Source organism: Toxorhynchites rutilus, chromosome 2 (assembly GCF_029784135.1).
Source record: "Toxorhynchites rutilus septentrionalis strain SRP chromosome 2, ASM2978413v1, whole genome shotgun sequence".
Taxonomy (NCBI): domain Eukaryota; kingdom Metazoa; phylum Arthropoda; class Insecta; order Diptera; family Culicidae; genus Toxorhynchites; species Toxorhynchites rutilus.
In genome coordinates this window covers 137,455,654-137,470,362 of record NC_073745.1, presented here as the reverse complement: position 1 = coordinate 137,470,362, position 14,709 = coordinate 137,455,654, and the positions used below count along the sequence as shown (strand labels likewise).

The window sequence follows — 14,709 nt, the reverse complement described above, 5'->3', positions numbered from 1 at the left end:
TTTAGGTTTTAGGTTTTATAATAATATAAAAAAAAAACTGAGACAAAAATTCTAACTCGAAAACTAAATTGCATAAGTTGCAATTGGTTAAATGATCAATGTATTTACACCCACAACGTTTCACTGCAATCTGAGATGGTGCTTCCAATGGCCAGTTGAGTTTTGTGTATAGAATAATCTGTTAATTTCGTCTTGCCGATTGAAAGTTTCACAGAATTTCTCTCAGTGACATTCGTTTATTATTACATGCTACAAAACATGACGTAAACGAGAACAAGAGAACTCTGCTTCGGTTAGCACTTCATAATACACAAACTTGTGAACCAAAACGTCATGATCGTTTTCAGTGCTGCAAGTTTATATAACATTTTGCCTCTCATTCGCTACAAATCGAACCCATGCACCTCGAAGCAGCAGCATCATACGAACTACGCAACGTTCGAGCCACAACTGAACTCGACCCATAGAGTGTCAACAAGTGTTACATTAGGTGATCGAACAGCTAGCTTGATACTCAGGGAAAGAGAGTTTATTTGTAACGCTGGCTTCCCTTGCGTTTCTCTACTCTAAAGGGTGTGTCACATCAAATTGCATCACGGAAAAAACGCTGTAGAAATTCGCCCAGTAGACCGATTCTTTTGAAAATTTTAGACAGTAAAATAAAAACTATTAAACAACTTTTGGCATTTTCCATTTTTCATACTTCGAGCCCAAGCCCCCGTATGGTCGTACCTTCCTCTTTACCCCGTCCATAAGGTTCTGTACAACGTCAGGTTGTAGTTTTTTTTTAACAGAAATCCATTTTCTCTTGAAGTCCGCCGCCGGTTTGACAACTTTTGGGTTCTTCCGGAGGGCCTGCTTCATAATCGCCCAATATTTCTCTATTGGGCGAAGCTCCGGCGCGTTGGGCGGGTTCATTTCCTTTGGCACGAAGGTGACCCCGTTGGCTTCGTACCACTCCAACACGTCCTTTGAATAGTGGCACGAAGCGAGATCCGGCCAGAAGATGGTCGGGCCCTCGTGCTGCTTCAATAGTGGTAGTAAGCGCTTCTGTAGGCACTCCTTAAGGTAAACCTGCCCGTTTACCGTGCCGGTCATCACGAAGGGGGCGCTCCGTTTTCTGCAAGAGCAGATCGCTTGCCACACCATGTACTGTTTGGCAAACTTGGATAGTTTCTGTATGCGAATCTCCTCCGGAACGCTGAATTTGTCCTCTGCGGAGAAGAACAACAGGCCCGGCAGCTGACGAAAGTCCGCTTTGACGTAGGTTTCGTCGTCCATTACCAGGCAATGCGGCTTCGTCAGCATTTCGGTGTACAGCTTCCGGGCTCGCGTCTTCCCCACCATGTTTTGCCTTTCGTCGCGGTTAGAAGCCTTCTGAACCTTGTATGTACGCAGGCCCTCCCGCTGCTTGGTCCGCTGGACGAATGAACTTGACAAATTCAGCTTATTGGCGACATCCCGGACCGAACTTCTCGGATCACGTCTAAACTGCTTAACTACGCGCTTGTGATCTTTTTCACTGACGGAGCATCCATTTTAGCCGTTCTTCACCTTCCGGTCGATGGTTAGGTTCTCGAAGTATCGTTTTAGTACTCTGTTGACCGTGGATTGGACGATTCCCAGCATCTTACCGATGTCCCGATGTGACAACTCCGGATTCTCGAAATGAGTGCACAGGATTAATTCACGACGCTCTTTCTCGTTCGACGACATTTTTCCAAATTTACGAAAAATTTACAGTGAAGCATGGCCAACGTGATCTATACACTCTTATCTGATTTTAAAGCGAAAGCTGAAGATATAATTCCTAAAAATTAAATTTCTACAGCGCTTTTTCCGTGATGCAATTTGATGTGACACACCCTTTATTTACTTTATGGTTCGTCTTCCCTGCGCTTATTTACTTCGCGATTTTTTCCACGAATCGTACATTGTTCGTTGAATAAGTAAAAAGTCAACAAAAAAGGGATGTCAACAAAAAAAAAGGTAGATTTTGCAGCTTTTTTTGATAAAGATGAAAACGCAAGCTAGGCTGGAGAAACTGTGAAAGATGTTTATGGCTCTAATACAGTAGTAACCAATCACGTGGAAAAAAAACATTGCCCTATAGAACGTCGTCTTAATTATATTCTTCCAAGAATACTATTTCCTTGAGATCATTTCGGGCATGTTTTTGACTCTATAGTGAAAATCGCTTATTCAAGCTTAGGCACCAACAGAGACGAAGAGAAGCATAAGGGAATCATTTTCAAAATGGCAACAAATTTTCGAACAAAACGTAGCATGGTGTCAATACATAGACTTCACTTTTTTTTAATTTTTTTTAGTATTTACGTGACAATTATAAATTTCTTTTCCCTTTATATTATATTAACACTACGTTTACGGAGGTTTTTATACATAGGGGTGAGGGGCGCACATTCAGACACTTTTTTTTTCCTTGATTTTTAATATTTTTGTGAACTTCAAAACCAATCCTAAATTCATTCTGGTTGTTATTTAGACATCGAAGTATCATATGAGCGTGCTAGAGGTGTGAGTTGATGCGTTTACTAATGGTTTTTTCGAATTTTTCAAAATTGCTTTCTTGTCCGAATGCGCCCTATGTGTGGGGCAGTTTCGGAAATTCCTGGGGCACTTTCGGACAACGGAAAAAACATAGCTAGCTTCATGAAAATTTTGTGTTTATCAACAATTTCGCCCGTTACCTCTTATTTCCAGCATTTTCTGCATTCTTCTGTTTATACTATTTGCCTGAACGGAATCTGCTTGCTATGAAAAATAAGTCAAAATTTTCTCGACAATATTAGATTGTTTCCAAAGAGCAATGGCAATAGCAAAATTAATTCGTTTACGCTGCTTTTTTGCTACCATTTTCAAATGTTCCAGAACATGGAGAAACAGTTTTCGCTTCATCCAACCGCTAGTTGGGCAATTGACAAAACCAATGAACCTGTGAGCATAGAACCATGAAAACGTTCCGTTCGAAACTAATTCGATAGCTTTTCATCTCATCTCCGTTGATGCTGGTTCTATCGGTTTTCTTTTTGTAGTTTCGAAACATCATTGGTCCTGAGAATCAGACTAAATTGATATTTGTTAGTGAACAACAATCAAACACAAATTTGATGAGGTATCAAACATTGTCCGAATGTGCCCCCTGAACGATGTCCGAATGTGCCTCACCACCATCCGAAGACAAATCATAATTTTATCTAATAAATAGACCTTTGTTTCCCCGTTGTATGCACGTTTTTTTCATTTCATATTATTTACTAATTGAGGTGGTGTACTTAAATTTCTAAACCGTTCACAAAGGAATTGGGGAAGTACTTACAACTTCAAACTCAAAAGTTTCGAAACGTGTATGAAAAAAGGCACTGTGTTGTTTTCGTAAATGATAAACGACCAGGAGCTTTCAAACTATATGACATCTGTTGGTGGAAGGGCTACTAACATGCTTATATTTTTAATTTGGTTGAAAATTGAACCACTTATTTTTAAAAAGCCTTGTCCGAAACTGCCCTCTTTTCCCCTACCTATCTCAACGAACACACATAAAATACTTAGTATACTATAAGTAAAAAAGAAAATATGTATAATTGAAGATCACAATAACATAAAAATTGATACTGAATCAAAAAATATTCTAGTATTTCATTTTTCAATACTCAAACTAAGCAACTGAAATTTATTAAATCTATCTGCACTCTGACATCAATTGATATTCTGTGTTTCGTTCTTTCTATTGTTGCATCTCGGCAGCAGTTGTTTATCGCTTGTTCGAGATAACGATATCGGAAAACGAAGATAACGGATCGAAGTATTGTCGATACATTCCTATTTATTATTGTTGTGATGTTTGCATGTTTACGCAGAATTTTGTCTACATTACGATCGCGTCAAATTGACGTATATCCGTATATATAGGTAGACCACATGATAATTTCAATATTTCAACGTTTTTAAAGAAAATAGAATATATATTTACCTCGATCAATGCATAAAAGTCATTACAAGAGATGAAATAAAAATGTAAACGGTTTTCGTGATTTTCCTTATTAAATTCGATATGCGTCAAAATGACGCATCCCGTAAACCTAGTGTTAACACAGCTTCGTGAATAGAAAAAAAACTCCCACTGTTCATCTATTAGAATCATTTTTCTGGCATCATGGTATGCTATTTGTAGTCTTATTGTTAAACAACACCGTGCAAAAACGAGCTTCGGTTATGTTCAAAGATGCGATTTTTGGCAGTAATTAATCGACTAAACTGTGACACTAAGGAGGAGTTTCTGAACTTACGCAAGCCATTTTCCTTATCATTGGATGTGATTAATCATTCCATTAAAATACAGGATGAATATATAGATCACAATAAATGATTCCTCGGATCATGACCTATTTGGTGAGAATGATTTGAACCAGTTTTCTACCAGTTTTCGAGCATTACCTCAGCAATTCCATGAAAAAACGATCTACCGAAAATTAAAAGCTTTTCAAAAAAATGTAAACATGTTTTTTTCAATGAGCGTAATAAAAAGACGCCATCCTGATATAAAAAAAATTACCACAAAAAAGCGAAAAATTATTCAAGTTTCCAATACAATTTACTCCATGATTTCGCACGACATCGAAAAGGGGTTCCCTTTTTGCGCACCCCTCTCTCATGCGCAGTAGGAATGAATCACAATTATTTTCGCGGGAAACTGGACCTTCCGAATGGTGAAACATTCTTCTGTCCGAACCCAAAAAAGGAGCATTACTCACCCCAACAAAACCAGTTTTCGTTTCACAACTTGTAACTATGAATGGGCTTCAGGCTTCAATTCGTGCGATGTCCGTTCGGTGAACATTCGGCATTCTTCGCCGCACGCGAACAACGCATTGAATGAATGTCAGGGACGCGATTCACTGCTACATGTTGATATACTTGACCAAGAACCTATGTCATTCCCACCCAACAACGTGGGAACAAGTAAAAATCTCTCGGCTCGAAACGACTGCATATAATTTCGAAAATGATTAACGTGTTGATAAAACCCGAATCCACTTTAAAGCATCAACACCGAGATTACAAATCTCAGCCATTGTCATCAGCGCACCGTCAAAAAAAGGAAACGTTTTCATCCAGCCACTAAATTAAGTTCGGAGAAGAAGCCGCTTGTTTAAAAATTCAACCGTCGTTCCAACGATTGTCAACGGCAAAAATATCGCGAAAGCGAAGCTGGTAACCACGTTGCTCAGCATTTCTCCCAATAAACAAATCACTCGGGAATGCTGTGATCTATAGCGCGATACACAGATGGAGGGATCACAGATGCCATATGTTTACCAAATGGCATCGCTCGCATCTTGACCAGTAGTTGTATTTTGTGCATAGGTTTTGCGGCCCGACTTGGCATCAGCGGCGTTTGTGAATGTTTGTGAGAGACTATCTGTGTAAATTAACCTCCTCGATTAAATAAACGCGCTTGGTGCCGCCGACGCGCATTTGCTGCGTTTGGCGTTTCGAATGATTTGTGGTATCACGAAAGCGTGCAATTTTCGGAAAGTTAGACTTATGTTTTTTGATATCATGCTATCACGCTATCGGGCAATACGCTCAGTAGGTCAGATAATTTAAAAAACAAAAAGAACTAACGGAAAGCAGCCAAACATAATTATTAATCTAATTTTCCGGAATAATCTGCAAAAACAGAGCAAACATGAATCCTTTTTTAGTTTGATCGATCTGTATATACAAAAAAAAAATGGAAAGCATCAAAGCATCCCGAACTGAAATACGTCTCGCAATATTTCTTTAATTGCATTAAAAATCCCGAATTTCATTCCGAATAAATATCATCGTTTAAGTTCAATTGCTTCATTCCATTTCAAAGAAGAGAAATGAGAGAACATGAAAATCACAAAAAACAGAAGACGTGGAATTGCAAAAATCATTGAACGAAGCTTGTATTAAAAATAATGAGAATCGGCAACAATATCAAATGCAGATTGCTCATCTGTTGCAAAACAATTGAGCGCAATGCCCACCCTCGACAGCCAGTCGAACACCAGATGCTATCCCTGGTCATTATGCACAATGCTACAGTGCGTGTGGCAACCCTCGGTTGAGACAACGGTACCCCTTGTCCTTATCTCTAACCTGTCCTGTCGCACAAAAATTGTTGCCCTTTTAACCTCGAGTAAACCGCGAGAATTCGGTCGAATCATACTAAACATAGCATTAAGTTGAAATTTTGTATAAACAAATCATGAATTAGACCCCGTAAAGCTTATGCGATTGAGCCTTACAAATAAATGAATTGGAAAAAAATAAGAATAAAGTTAATCGCAATGGAAATAATTTTAAAAGCTAACAACTGGAATTCACGTTGATTAAGACAGTATTCTAGTCTAAATATTTGAAAAAAAAATCTTTGTTTTGTTTTTTCGGAGCTCGAAAAAACGTCCAAATCTCGTACCTCTACACTAGAATATCTCCTTAATTCAGCACATGAATACACAAAAGAGCAGCTTGATAAGAAAAGAATTTGATTTGGTATTTTTTTTAATTCGGTTTTTGACAAATTTTCTGCTCCATTATTTAGAACGAAATAAATAGCGGCGTAAGCACAGCTCATGTTTAAAAGCGATTTGATTATTTTAATGATTAATTGTGGCATGATAAATGTTTTGATCATTATTATTTTTTTTCTTTTCCGTTCGGGTGAATACTGAATAGATACAATATGGGTGAACGATGTTTGTTATAAAATCGATTATTCCTTTGACCTTTGTTCCTGAATGGGTATTTTCAGGGTATAAACAAAATCCACTTGCATAAATTTGTTCTTTTCGTGCGTAAAGACGTGTTTTTGACGCTAAGGAAGCTCCCGGAAAATGGGTGTAAAGCAAATCTCAACATAATCAAATGCTTTGCCACTAACGGAGCCTGCGAAGTACCAGGGCCCCCTCCTCAGTACATTGCGCCCTTGCTGCATGAGGCGGGTCTCTGATGCAATGTACTTCCTTTACCGCACAACTCGTGGGACCTTCATGAACAATTCCAACAAACAAAACTTTTGGGTTCCGGTAGCCCGGAATCTGTAAACTCCAAAAACCTTGGAAATCTGAGGTCTTCTGGAACTAGTAATGCCAAATTCGTGGTTCAACATAAAGTTCAAAGAGGCGTCATTAGGGATTTTGGTAAAGAGAAGATTCTACACGGTGAATCTTTTAAACCCGCGAAGCTGTACAATCTGGCAGTTCCTAGGCCAAGCGGTTCCGACTCAGCGGCTACCGCAATAGGTTTAGTAACTCTCCCAAATGTACCAAACGAACAGTCAAAACTAATGCGGAACACTAAGGTTCTGTAAATAAGCCTTCATCACGCTAAAGCAGTCTCAAGTGTGTTGTTTAAGTGGTTCATCAAAGATGCTATAGATTTAGCTCTGATTCAAGAGCCTTGGGTCCACAAAGGAAGAATACTAGGTATTCAAGCAGGTTCATGTAAGTTATTCTACGATGACAAACATGACTCTCCAAGAGCTGCTGCCTTAGCAAATGAAAATATTAAATGCTTCCCCATAACAAAGTTCATGAAGCCGGACATCGTCGCGATCAGAGTTGAGATCTCAACCGCCAAGGGAAGATCCTACATAATAATCGCGTCAAGTTATTTTCCTGGCGACGTTCCTGAGGCTTCTCCCCAAGAGGTTGCTGCGTTCATAAATTACGGCAGAGAAATCAACAAAGATTTTATAATCGGCTGTGATGCTAACGTTCTTCATACTTTGTGTGGAAGTTCTGACATGAACAGTCGAGGTGCCAATATAGGCAATGAACGAACGTTTACAAATGCTCAGTCATCAGTCAAGAAGTCCTGGACCTAACACTGTGTAGCCCGGTAATTTCTGAAAAAATACACAACTGGCACGTTTCGGGATAGGCGTCTTTATCTGATCACCGACACATTATTTTCGAATGGGATGGTGGCTTGACAGTACAGAGAGAATATCGTGATAAAAAAAAACAACTGGGAACGATATTCACTTGAACTTGAGTCTAAAATTCTCAATACAAGAATAAGATCGATTCAACAGCTTGAAGCAACTTCAAAAAAATTAAATGATACGATAGTTCCTGTCTTTAACAGTAATTGTCCACTAAAGAGAGTTTTTTCGACCAGAAACGTTCTTTGGTGGAACAAAAGGCTCGAGCGGCTTCGCAAAACAGCGCGGAAACTGTTCAACAGAGCTAACATTACTTCGGAATGGTCTCAATACAGGAGCGCCCTAAACGAATATAGCAGAGAACTAAGACGATCCATTACACGTCTACAGGTGCAGATGGGATTTTTCCAACCCTGATTCAAAAAGGAGAATCAAAGCTGATTCCATCTCTAATCGAAATTTTCAAGGCAAGTCTGATACTAGAGCACATCTCTTCCACATGGAAACTTGTTAAAGTTGTCTTCATTCCAAAAGCTGGGAAACGTGATAAATCACTCCCAAAATCATTCAGATCAATTAGTTTATCATCGATACTGTTGGAAATATGGAGAAAGTCGATATTCATGTCCAAATGTCCTTTGAATAAATGCCAGTTTGTCTACCAATCAGGCAAATCCACAGTCACAGCGTTACACACACTCGTGTCAAAAATTGAAAAATCTCTTTCGTGCAAAGAAACTGCATTATGTGCGTTTCTTGATATTGAAGGGGCTTTCGATTTTTGCTTCTTATGTATCATTGGCACAGGCCATGAGAAGAAGACATTTCGATGATTGTATAGTCGAATGGATCCAAGGCATGCTCACAAATAGGCAAATCACCTCTGAGCTGTGCGGGTCGTCGATATCTGTGATTGCAACAAGAGTTTGCAATCAATAACTCTAAGTAGAATTGAGAAATTGATAAGTTCTGCATCGCAAATTGTCTTAGTAAGTTCTAAAAATCTTCTGAAGACTTTTTGCATGTAAAATTTGAAATATAAAAGTTAGGGTAAAAAACCGTTTTTTTCATGGTGACCAAAAACGCAACTTAGAAATAGATCGCTATATCGGTTATTTCATCAGATAGAAAAAAACGTTGTTCTACAAAGTTGCTTAAAATAACTAAGGCTACAACATTGTCGAACTATGTTTACCTCTATCTATAAAGATAAGAAAGCTAGATGTTTTATTTCATTCAAAAGTTTGGTCACCCTATTTTTGACAACATGAAAATGAGTGCTCTATCATATGTAACAACATTGTTGAAGACAGTTTTTTTCTAGAGAGTAAATATCGAGCCCTAGCTGCTAATTTCCACTCAAATGCACCTCCTGAACCATTGAGCAATGGTGTGGCCACCCCAAAAGCCCCGACTTGAATCCTATTGAGAAATTATGGGCGATTCTGGACACCAAGGTGGACAAAACTGACGTTATGGACAAGCAAAACTATTTTGCTGCGTTGAAGCCAAAGGGGGTTTTAGTTTTTAAAATATTTTTTGCAAGTATTTTTTTTGTAATTGTTTGATATTTTTTAATGATAATTTTATTAATTTAATGATAATTTCCTAAATTTTCTTACCAAAAATTTGAAAGTCGTATAGTTTCTGAGTTAGATATTTTTTGTAAAAATTTAAGAAAAAGTTTTTTTTTTATTTCATGTACTCAAAGTTGTCTTTTGTATCTACACCCACAAAGTTCCACTGCAATCTGAGATGCTGCTGCCAAACGTCTCGGAACGAATGAGCAGAAGTGGCTGACAAAATAACATACTGTACTTAAGAAATCATAAATCGGTTAAGCAGCTCAAAAGTTGTGATTCGCATTTTCAAAAATGGCTATTGGAAAAACAGTCTTTTAAGACTCTAATTCTGACTGATCCAAGAAAAACAATATTTCTTGCAGTTCCGAGATTTTGATTGACTCTTTCAAAAATTCTTCTTACTCATTAGATCAGTGACATCAGTTTTGTGATTCCGAGAATGCAGCCCTGTTTAATCGTTTTAGAAACACTGTAAATTAATTACCTAAATCCAATGAAACAAAATATTTCCAACAAATATATCAGGATTGAATTCATTTGCTATCAACAATCTGCGTTGAAAATATTTTTTATGATCAACATAGTCCAGTCCACTATGCCAGGAAAGCCGTTACACTCGCCACAGCTGCCATCGAGAAATTCCCCCTGGTCTCAATAACAGTAGATAAATTGCACTCCTGACAATCACCAGCAGTATCATCATCTACATCAACCTCTGTGCGAATGAATGCAGCTTGAGCACCACGCGGTGTTGTTTTCCGCCACTCCTCCGAACAATTTTTTCCTGCACATTGGTAGAGACAGAGAAAGAGAGAACGGGAGCGCCGCGGCATGCAGTCGATGCCATGTGGATCGCGAACCAGTTTTCAAATTAGCCATATAGCTGGCAACGAAACTTAAAACGGAAAGACTGCTTAAGACGCACCTGCTGCGTATATTTCGATCAATGTTTACGCCGTCATATGGTTGGTAGATTTTCGATCCAAGCAGTTTTTGAACGAGTTCTAGTGAGATCTTAGCCTAACTTACATTCTAGAGGAAGAGGGATTGCTTCGGGAGAGGTAGGTCGTTAGACCCATGGAATGTGCGGATGGGATTAAAACCAAACAAAATAATATATAAAAGACAGGATCGTTTGGGATGGGATTCAAACAAAAAGCAAAACGAACAGAAAAGCTATTTAAACAACCAAACCAACTAGCAAAACTATTCCCAGATCTGAGTGGAACAAACAAGCACGGAAGTGGTGAAGAAAAGAAGGAATCGCGGCGTACCGAAATCGTCCTCGAGTCCGTAAGTTTGCCCGTCGGTGGTCACCCACTCGATGACCTCTAAGTGATCGGCTACAAACGACGGGAGCTGACACTTGAAGAGAGCTGTGTTGCCTTTGATGACGAATACGTCGTAAACTTGCGCCTCATAGTACTGACCCACAACTGGAAATACAACAAAGAGAAACCTAGAGCCAGGGAGGTGAGGAACTCAAACCTTCGGGGGGAAAGGAAAGCGCAGGAATTATTTGGATTTGACCACCGATGAGGTGGAAGGTACCGGTATCGTCATTCATCTCGATTTCTGTTCCGTCATCCGCGACCCAAGAGGTTACGGCGATGAAGTCCGCGATAAACGAAGGTATCAAGCACTTTAGAAGGGCGGAGTTTCCGTTAAGAACGTACTCGTCGATAACCCGGGTTTTGTAGAACTGATGAACCACTGTGTCGGACAGAAGAGGGGAAAAGAGCAATTTAAAAATGTAGGGATTGGTGAACCGAATCAGTGATAGATGGATGGGAATTAGAGGATTGAATAGTGGCAAGGATGCTCCGAAAATACCGATGTCACTGTCGCTAGCGTAGTACTCTTCACCGTCATCCGCGATCCATGCGTCAACGTGTACGAAGTCCGATATGAAGGAGGGAATCAGACACTTCAGAAGGGCAGAATTGCCGTTTAGCACAAATTCGTCTGTAAGTCGGGTCTGGTAAAACTGGTGGACAACTAAGAGAAATAGTTTGGTTACTCCAACAAATACATCGTGAGATAATCAATGGACAGTAAACGCAACCGGTTGGGATGGATTTGGAAAGGACGTCTAGTTGTGGTATCGAACGAACCCAGCGATTCCATTTGAACCGAGACGACTTCGTCGTCAATCTCCCATGAATCGATCGTGATAAAATCCTGCAGGAACGATGGAACCAAACATTTCAAAATAGCAGCGTTCCCATTCAGTACGAACTCGTCGTTCACTCGGATTTGGTAGAGTTGGTAAACCACTAAATCCCAACGAAAAAAAAATGGGAAAAATAATCTTCAGAACACAAACATTCAGGAGTACGGGAAATGGTACTGGTATGGTCTAGTATCAGGTCTATAACAGATCTAACCAAAGCTACTGTCGTTCCCGGGATAGTATTCATTGCCGTCCGTATCAGACCACAAGTCAACAGCGACGAAATCCGTCACAAAAGATGGTATTTCGCACTTCATAATGGCGGAATTTCCACGGATGACGTACTCATTGTCCGCTTCGGCTTCGTAACTTTGGATAACAACTGGAGATGGTGAAAGGTAACAGAAAAATCGAATGAGAAGTATAATGAATGAAAGCAGGAGGGGAACTAGGGACAAGGTAAAGATAATCAGATCAAGGGCTACGCTAACCATCGTCTTCGTTTGTGGATAACCGATATTCCACACCCGAGTCATCGATCCAGGACTCAATAAAAACGAAATCGGCGATGAAGGAGGGTATTTTACACTTCAAGATTGCCGAATTTCCTCGGATAATGTATTCGTTCTCAGCCTCGGTGATGTAGTGTTGATTGACGACTAACGAAGTAAGATATAAATAACATTGGAAGGCTTGAACAACTGAAGTATATATAAAGGAGGGGATTTTGGGGAGACGCTGTACAGAAGTAAGCTATCCTAACCGAATTCCTGTAAGTTGTAATAATACTCGTTGCCGTCACTATCTATCCAAGCTTCTATGGTTACGAAATCAGCGATAAAGGACGGAATTTTGCATTTTAGAATTGCCGAATTTCCTCGAATGACATACTCGTTTTCACCGTCGGTTTGGTAGAACTGATTCACCACTGAAATTAGAACAAAACTCATGACAGGGGAGAAAAGATAAACTTGAAGGAATTTTGGGATAATGGAGATAGCAAATAGCAATGCCCGAAAAGCATGACAATCACCGGTTTCCTCTCCAGTTTGATGGTAGTACTCATTCCCTTCGCTATCTAGCCATGACTCAACGAAGACGAAATCGGCGGTAAAGGATGGAATCTTACACTTCAAGACTGCCGAGTTTCCCCGAATGATGTATTCATCTTCCGATCCGGTCTGATAGAACTGATTGACAACTGAAAATCCGATACAACGAGATGTAGGGAAATTATAAAACAATTTGGAAATGAAGGAATGAAGGACTAGTTTTTTTTGTTCGTTTCGAATCTGACCATAATCATCCGAATGGGTCATCTCAATTCCTTCTTCATCAATCCACGACTCAACGCGCACAAAGTCTGACACAAAGGAGGGAATCGAACATTTTAGAATGGCAGAGTTTCCACGAATCACGTACTCGGTTAGAATTTCCGGTTTGTAGTGCTGGTTGATAACTGGCAATAAAAAAAGATGAGATCTCTGATGAGACAACAGAAAATGCGGATGGATATGTGGAAGAGGAAAATGTGTACAAAAAAAACATTGAAGCTAATCAATAACCATAATCATCCGATGGGAGCAGTTCGTTGTTCTCTTCGTCAATCCAAGCTTCGACGCGGACGAAGTCTGATACAAAGGACGGAATAGAGCACTTCAGTATAGCGGAATTTCCCCGGATAACGTATTCCATCAGAATATCAGCACCATAGTGTTGGTTAATCACTGAATTCGGGGAAATTGTAAGAAAAATATAAATGAGTTCAAGAAACGTAGGCTCATGAAAGATAAATCAAGGCTAACAAACGAAAAATTATCGTGGAGGGGATCTTCGTGGTTTGGTGTAGTTGTCGAGTGAGGTGTTCCTCTACCAATCTCAAACGTGGACGCATTGTACACGGAACCATCGCTGCCGATCCAAGACTCGACTTTGACAAAATCCGTCACGAAGCTCGGAATGTTGCACTTGAGGACGGCGGTGTTACCCCGGATAACGTACTCCGAAACGACCTCCGATTCGTAGTATTGGTTGACAACTATTGCGTTGTAAGAGAGAAATGATACAAGTTCGGATGAAACAATACTTATAGGAATGGAAGAAAGGAACGTAAAGATACAGTATATTGCGAACCGATTTCAAGCTCGTCCGAATGGCTATCGTTGCCAAGATATCGGTACACGTTGCCCGAGTCGTCGTTCCACGAGACTACAGAGACAAAATCCGAAACGAACGAAGGGATCGAGCACTTCAGAATAGCCGCGTTGCCACGAATAACGTAAACGTTGTTAACCTCGGACTCGTAATGTTGCTGAACGACTGTCAAACAGAGGGCGAAACGGCAAAATTAGACAGATTAACGAAAAATTTCGGATGAAAGGATGGGCGTTTTGAATGGATGGTATATCTGACAAACCCTCGTCGTTTTCGGTGGAATTTATGTAAAAGCTTTCATTCTGATCGGTGTGCCAAGATTCAATTCGAATGAAGTCCGCAACATAGGAAGGAATTTGGCACTTTAGCAGCACGGAATTGCCACGAATGACATATTCTTTGTTGACATCGACGTCATAGTACTGGGCAATAACTGGAATCGAAAAGTGAAAACCTTCAATTGAAGTAGAACAGAACATTTTCTCTCACAAAATGAACCGAAAATAGACGAATATTCGCCCGACCGTCGTCGAATTGACTGAAACTTTGCACATGCTTCCGGTGTGGGTGACTAAGCGTTTTCCATGAGTGGAAAGATAATTCTTACTTTAAAAAATTCTAAATTAATTAAAAATAGTAACTTGAAAACCTTTGGATGATTCTGGCTCGAAAAACTATCTTAGAACGATTTGTAATTAATTAATAAAACTTTGCCTGAAATATACAGTAGAGTTCCGATTATTCGAGCGAATGATAGAATGATGGTTTAATAATTTCTGTATAAAGCATAGTTTTCATTCTGAAAAATCGTGTTTTCATGTTTGCACCTAATGTTAAATCCTTGAATGCGTTATCCG

At 39.6% G+C, this 14,709-nt stretch overlaps 1 protein-coding gene across 50 annotated transcripts in view; it reads right to left on the bottom strand.

The window, feature by feature from the left end:
- LOC129767373 (cell adhesion molecule Dscam2) overlaps positions 1-14,709 on the bottom strand; it is a 169,072-nt gene that overhangs the window by 143,725 nt on the left and 10,638 nt on the right. For 38 of the 50 annotated variants that reach the window (XM_055768181.1, XM_055768206.1, XM_055768204.1 and 35 more), the window contains exon 4: positions 13,832-14,017. The exons of 2 other annotated variants lie outside the window; for them this stretch is intronic. In XM_055768181.1, coding sequence (XP_055624156.1) covers positions 13,832-14,017 — 186 coding nt within the window. Of the gene's footprint in view, positions 1-12,189; positions 12,358-12,995; positions 13,158-13,263; positions 13,426-13,831; positions 14,018-14,114; positions 14,286-14,709 lie in introns of all 50 variants that reach the window. 10 more of the 50 variants (XM_055768217.1, XM_055768216.1, XM_055768227.1 and 7 more) reach the window with 4 other exon arrangements.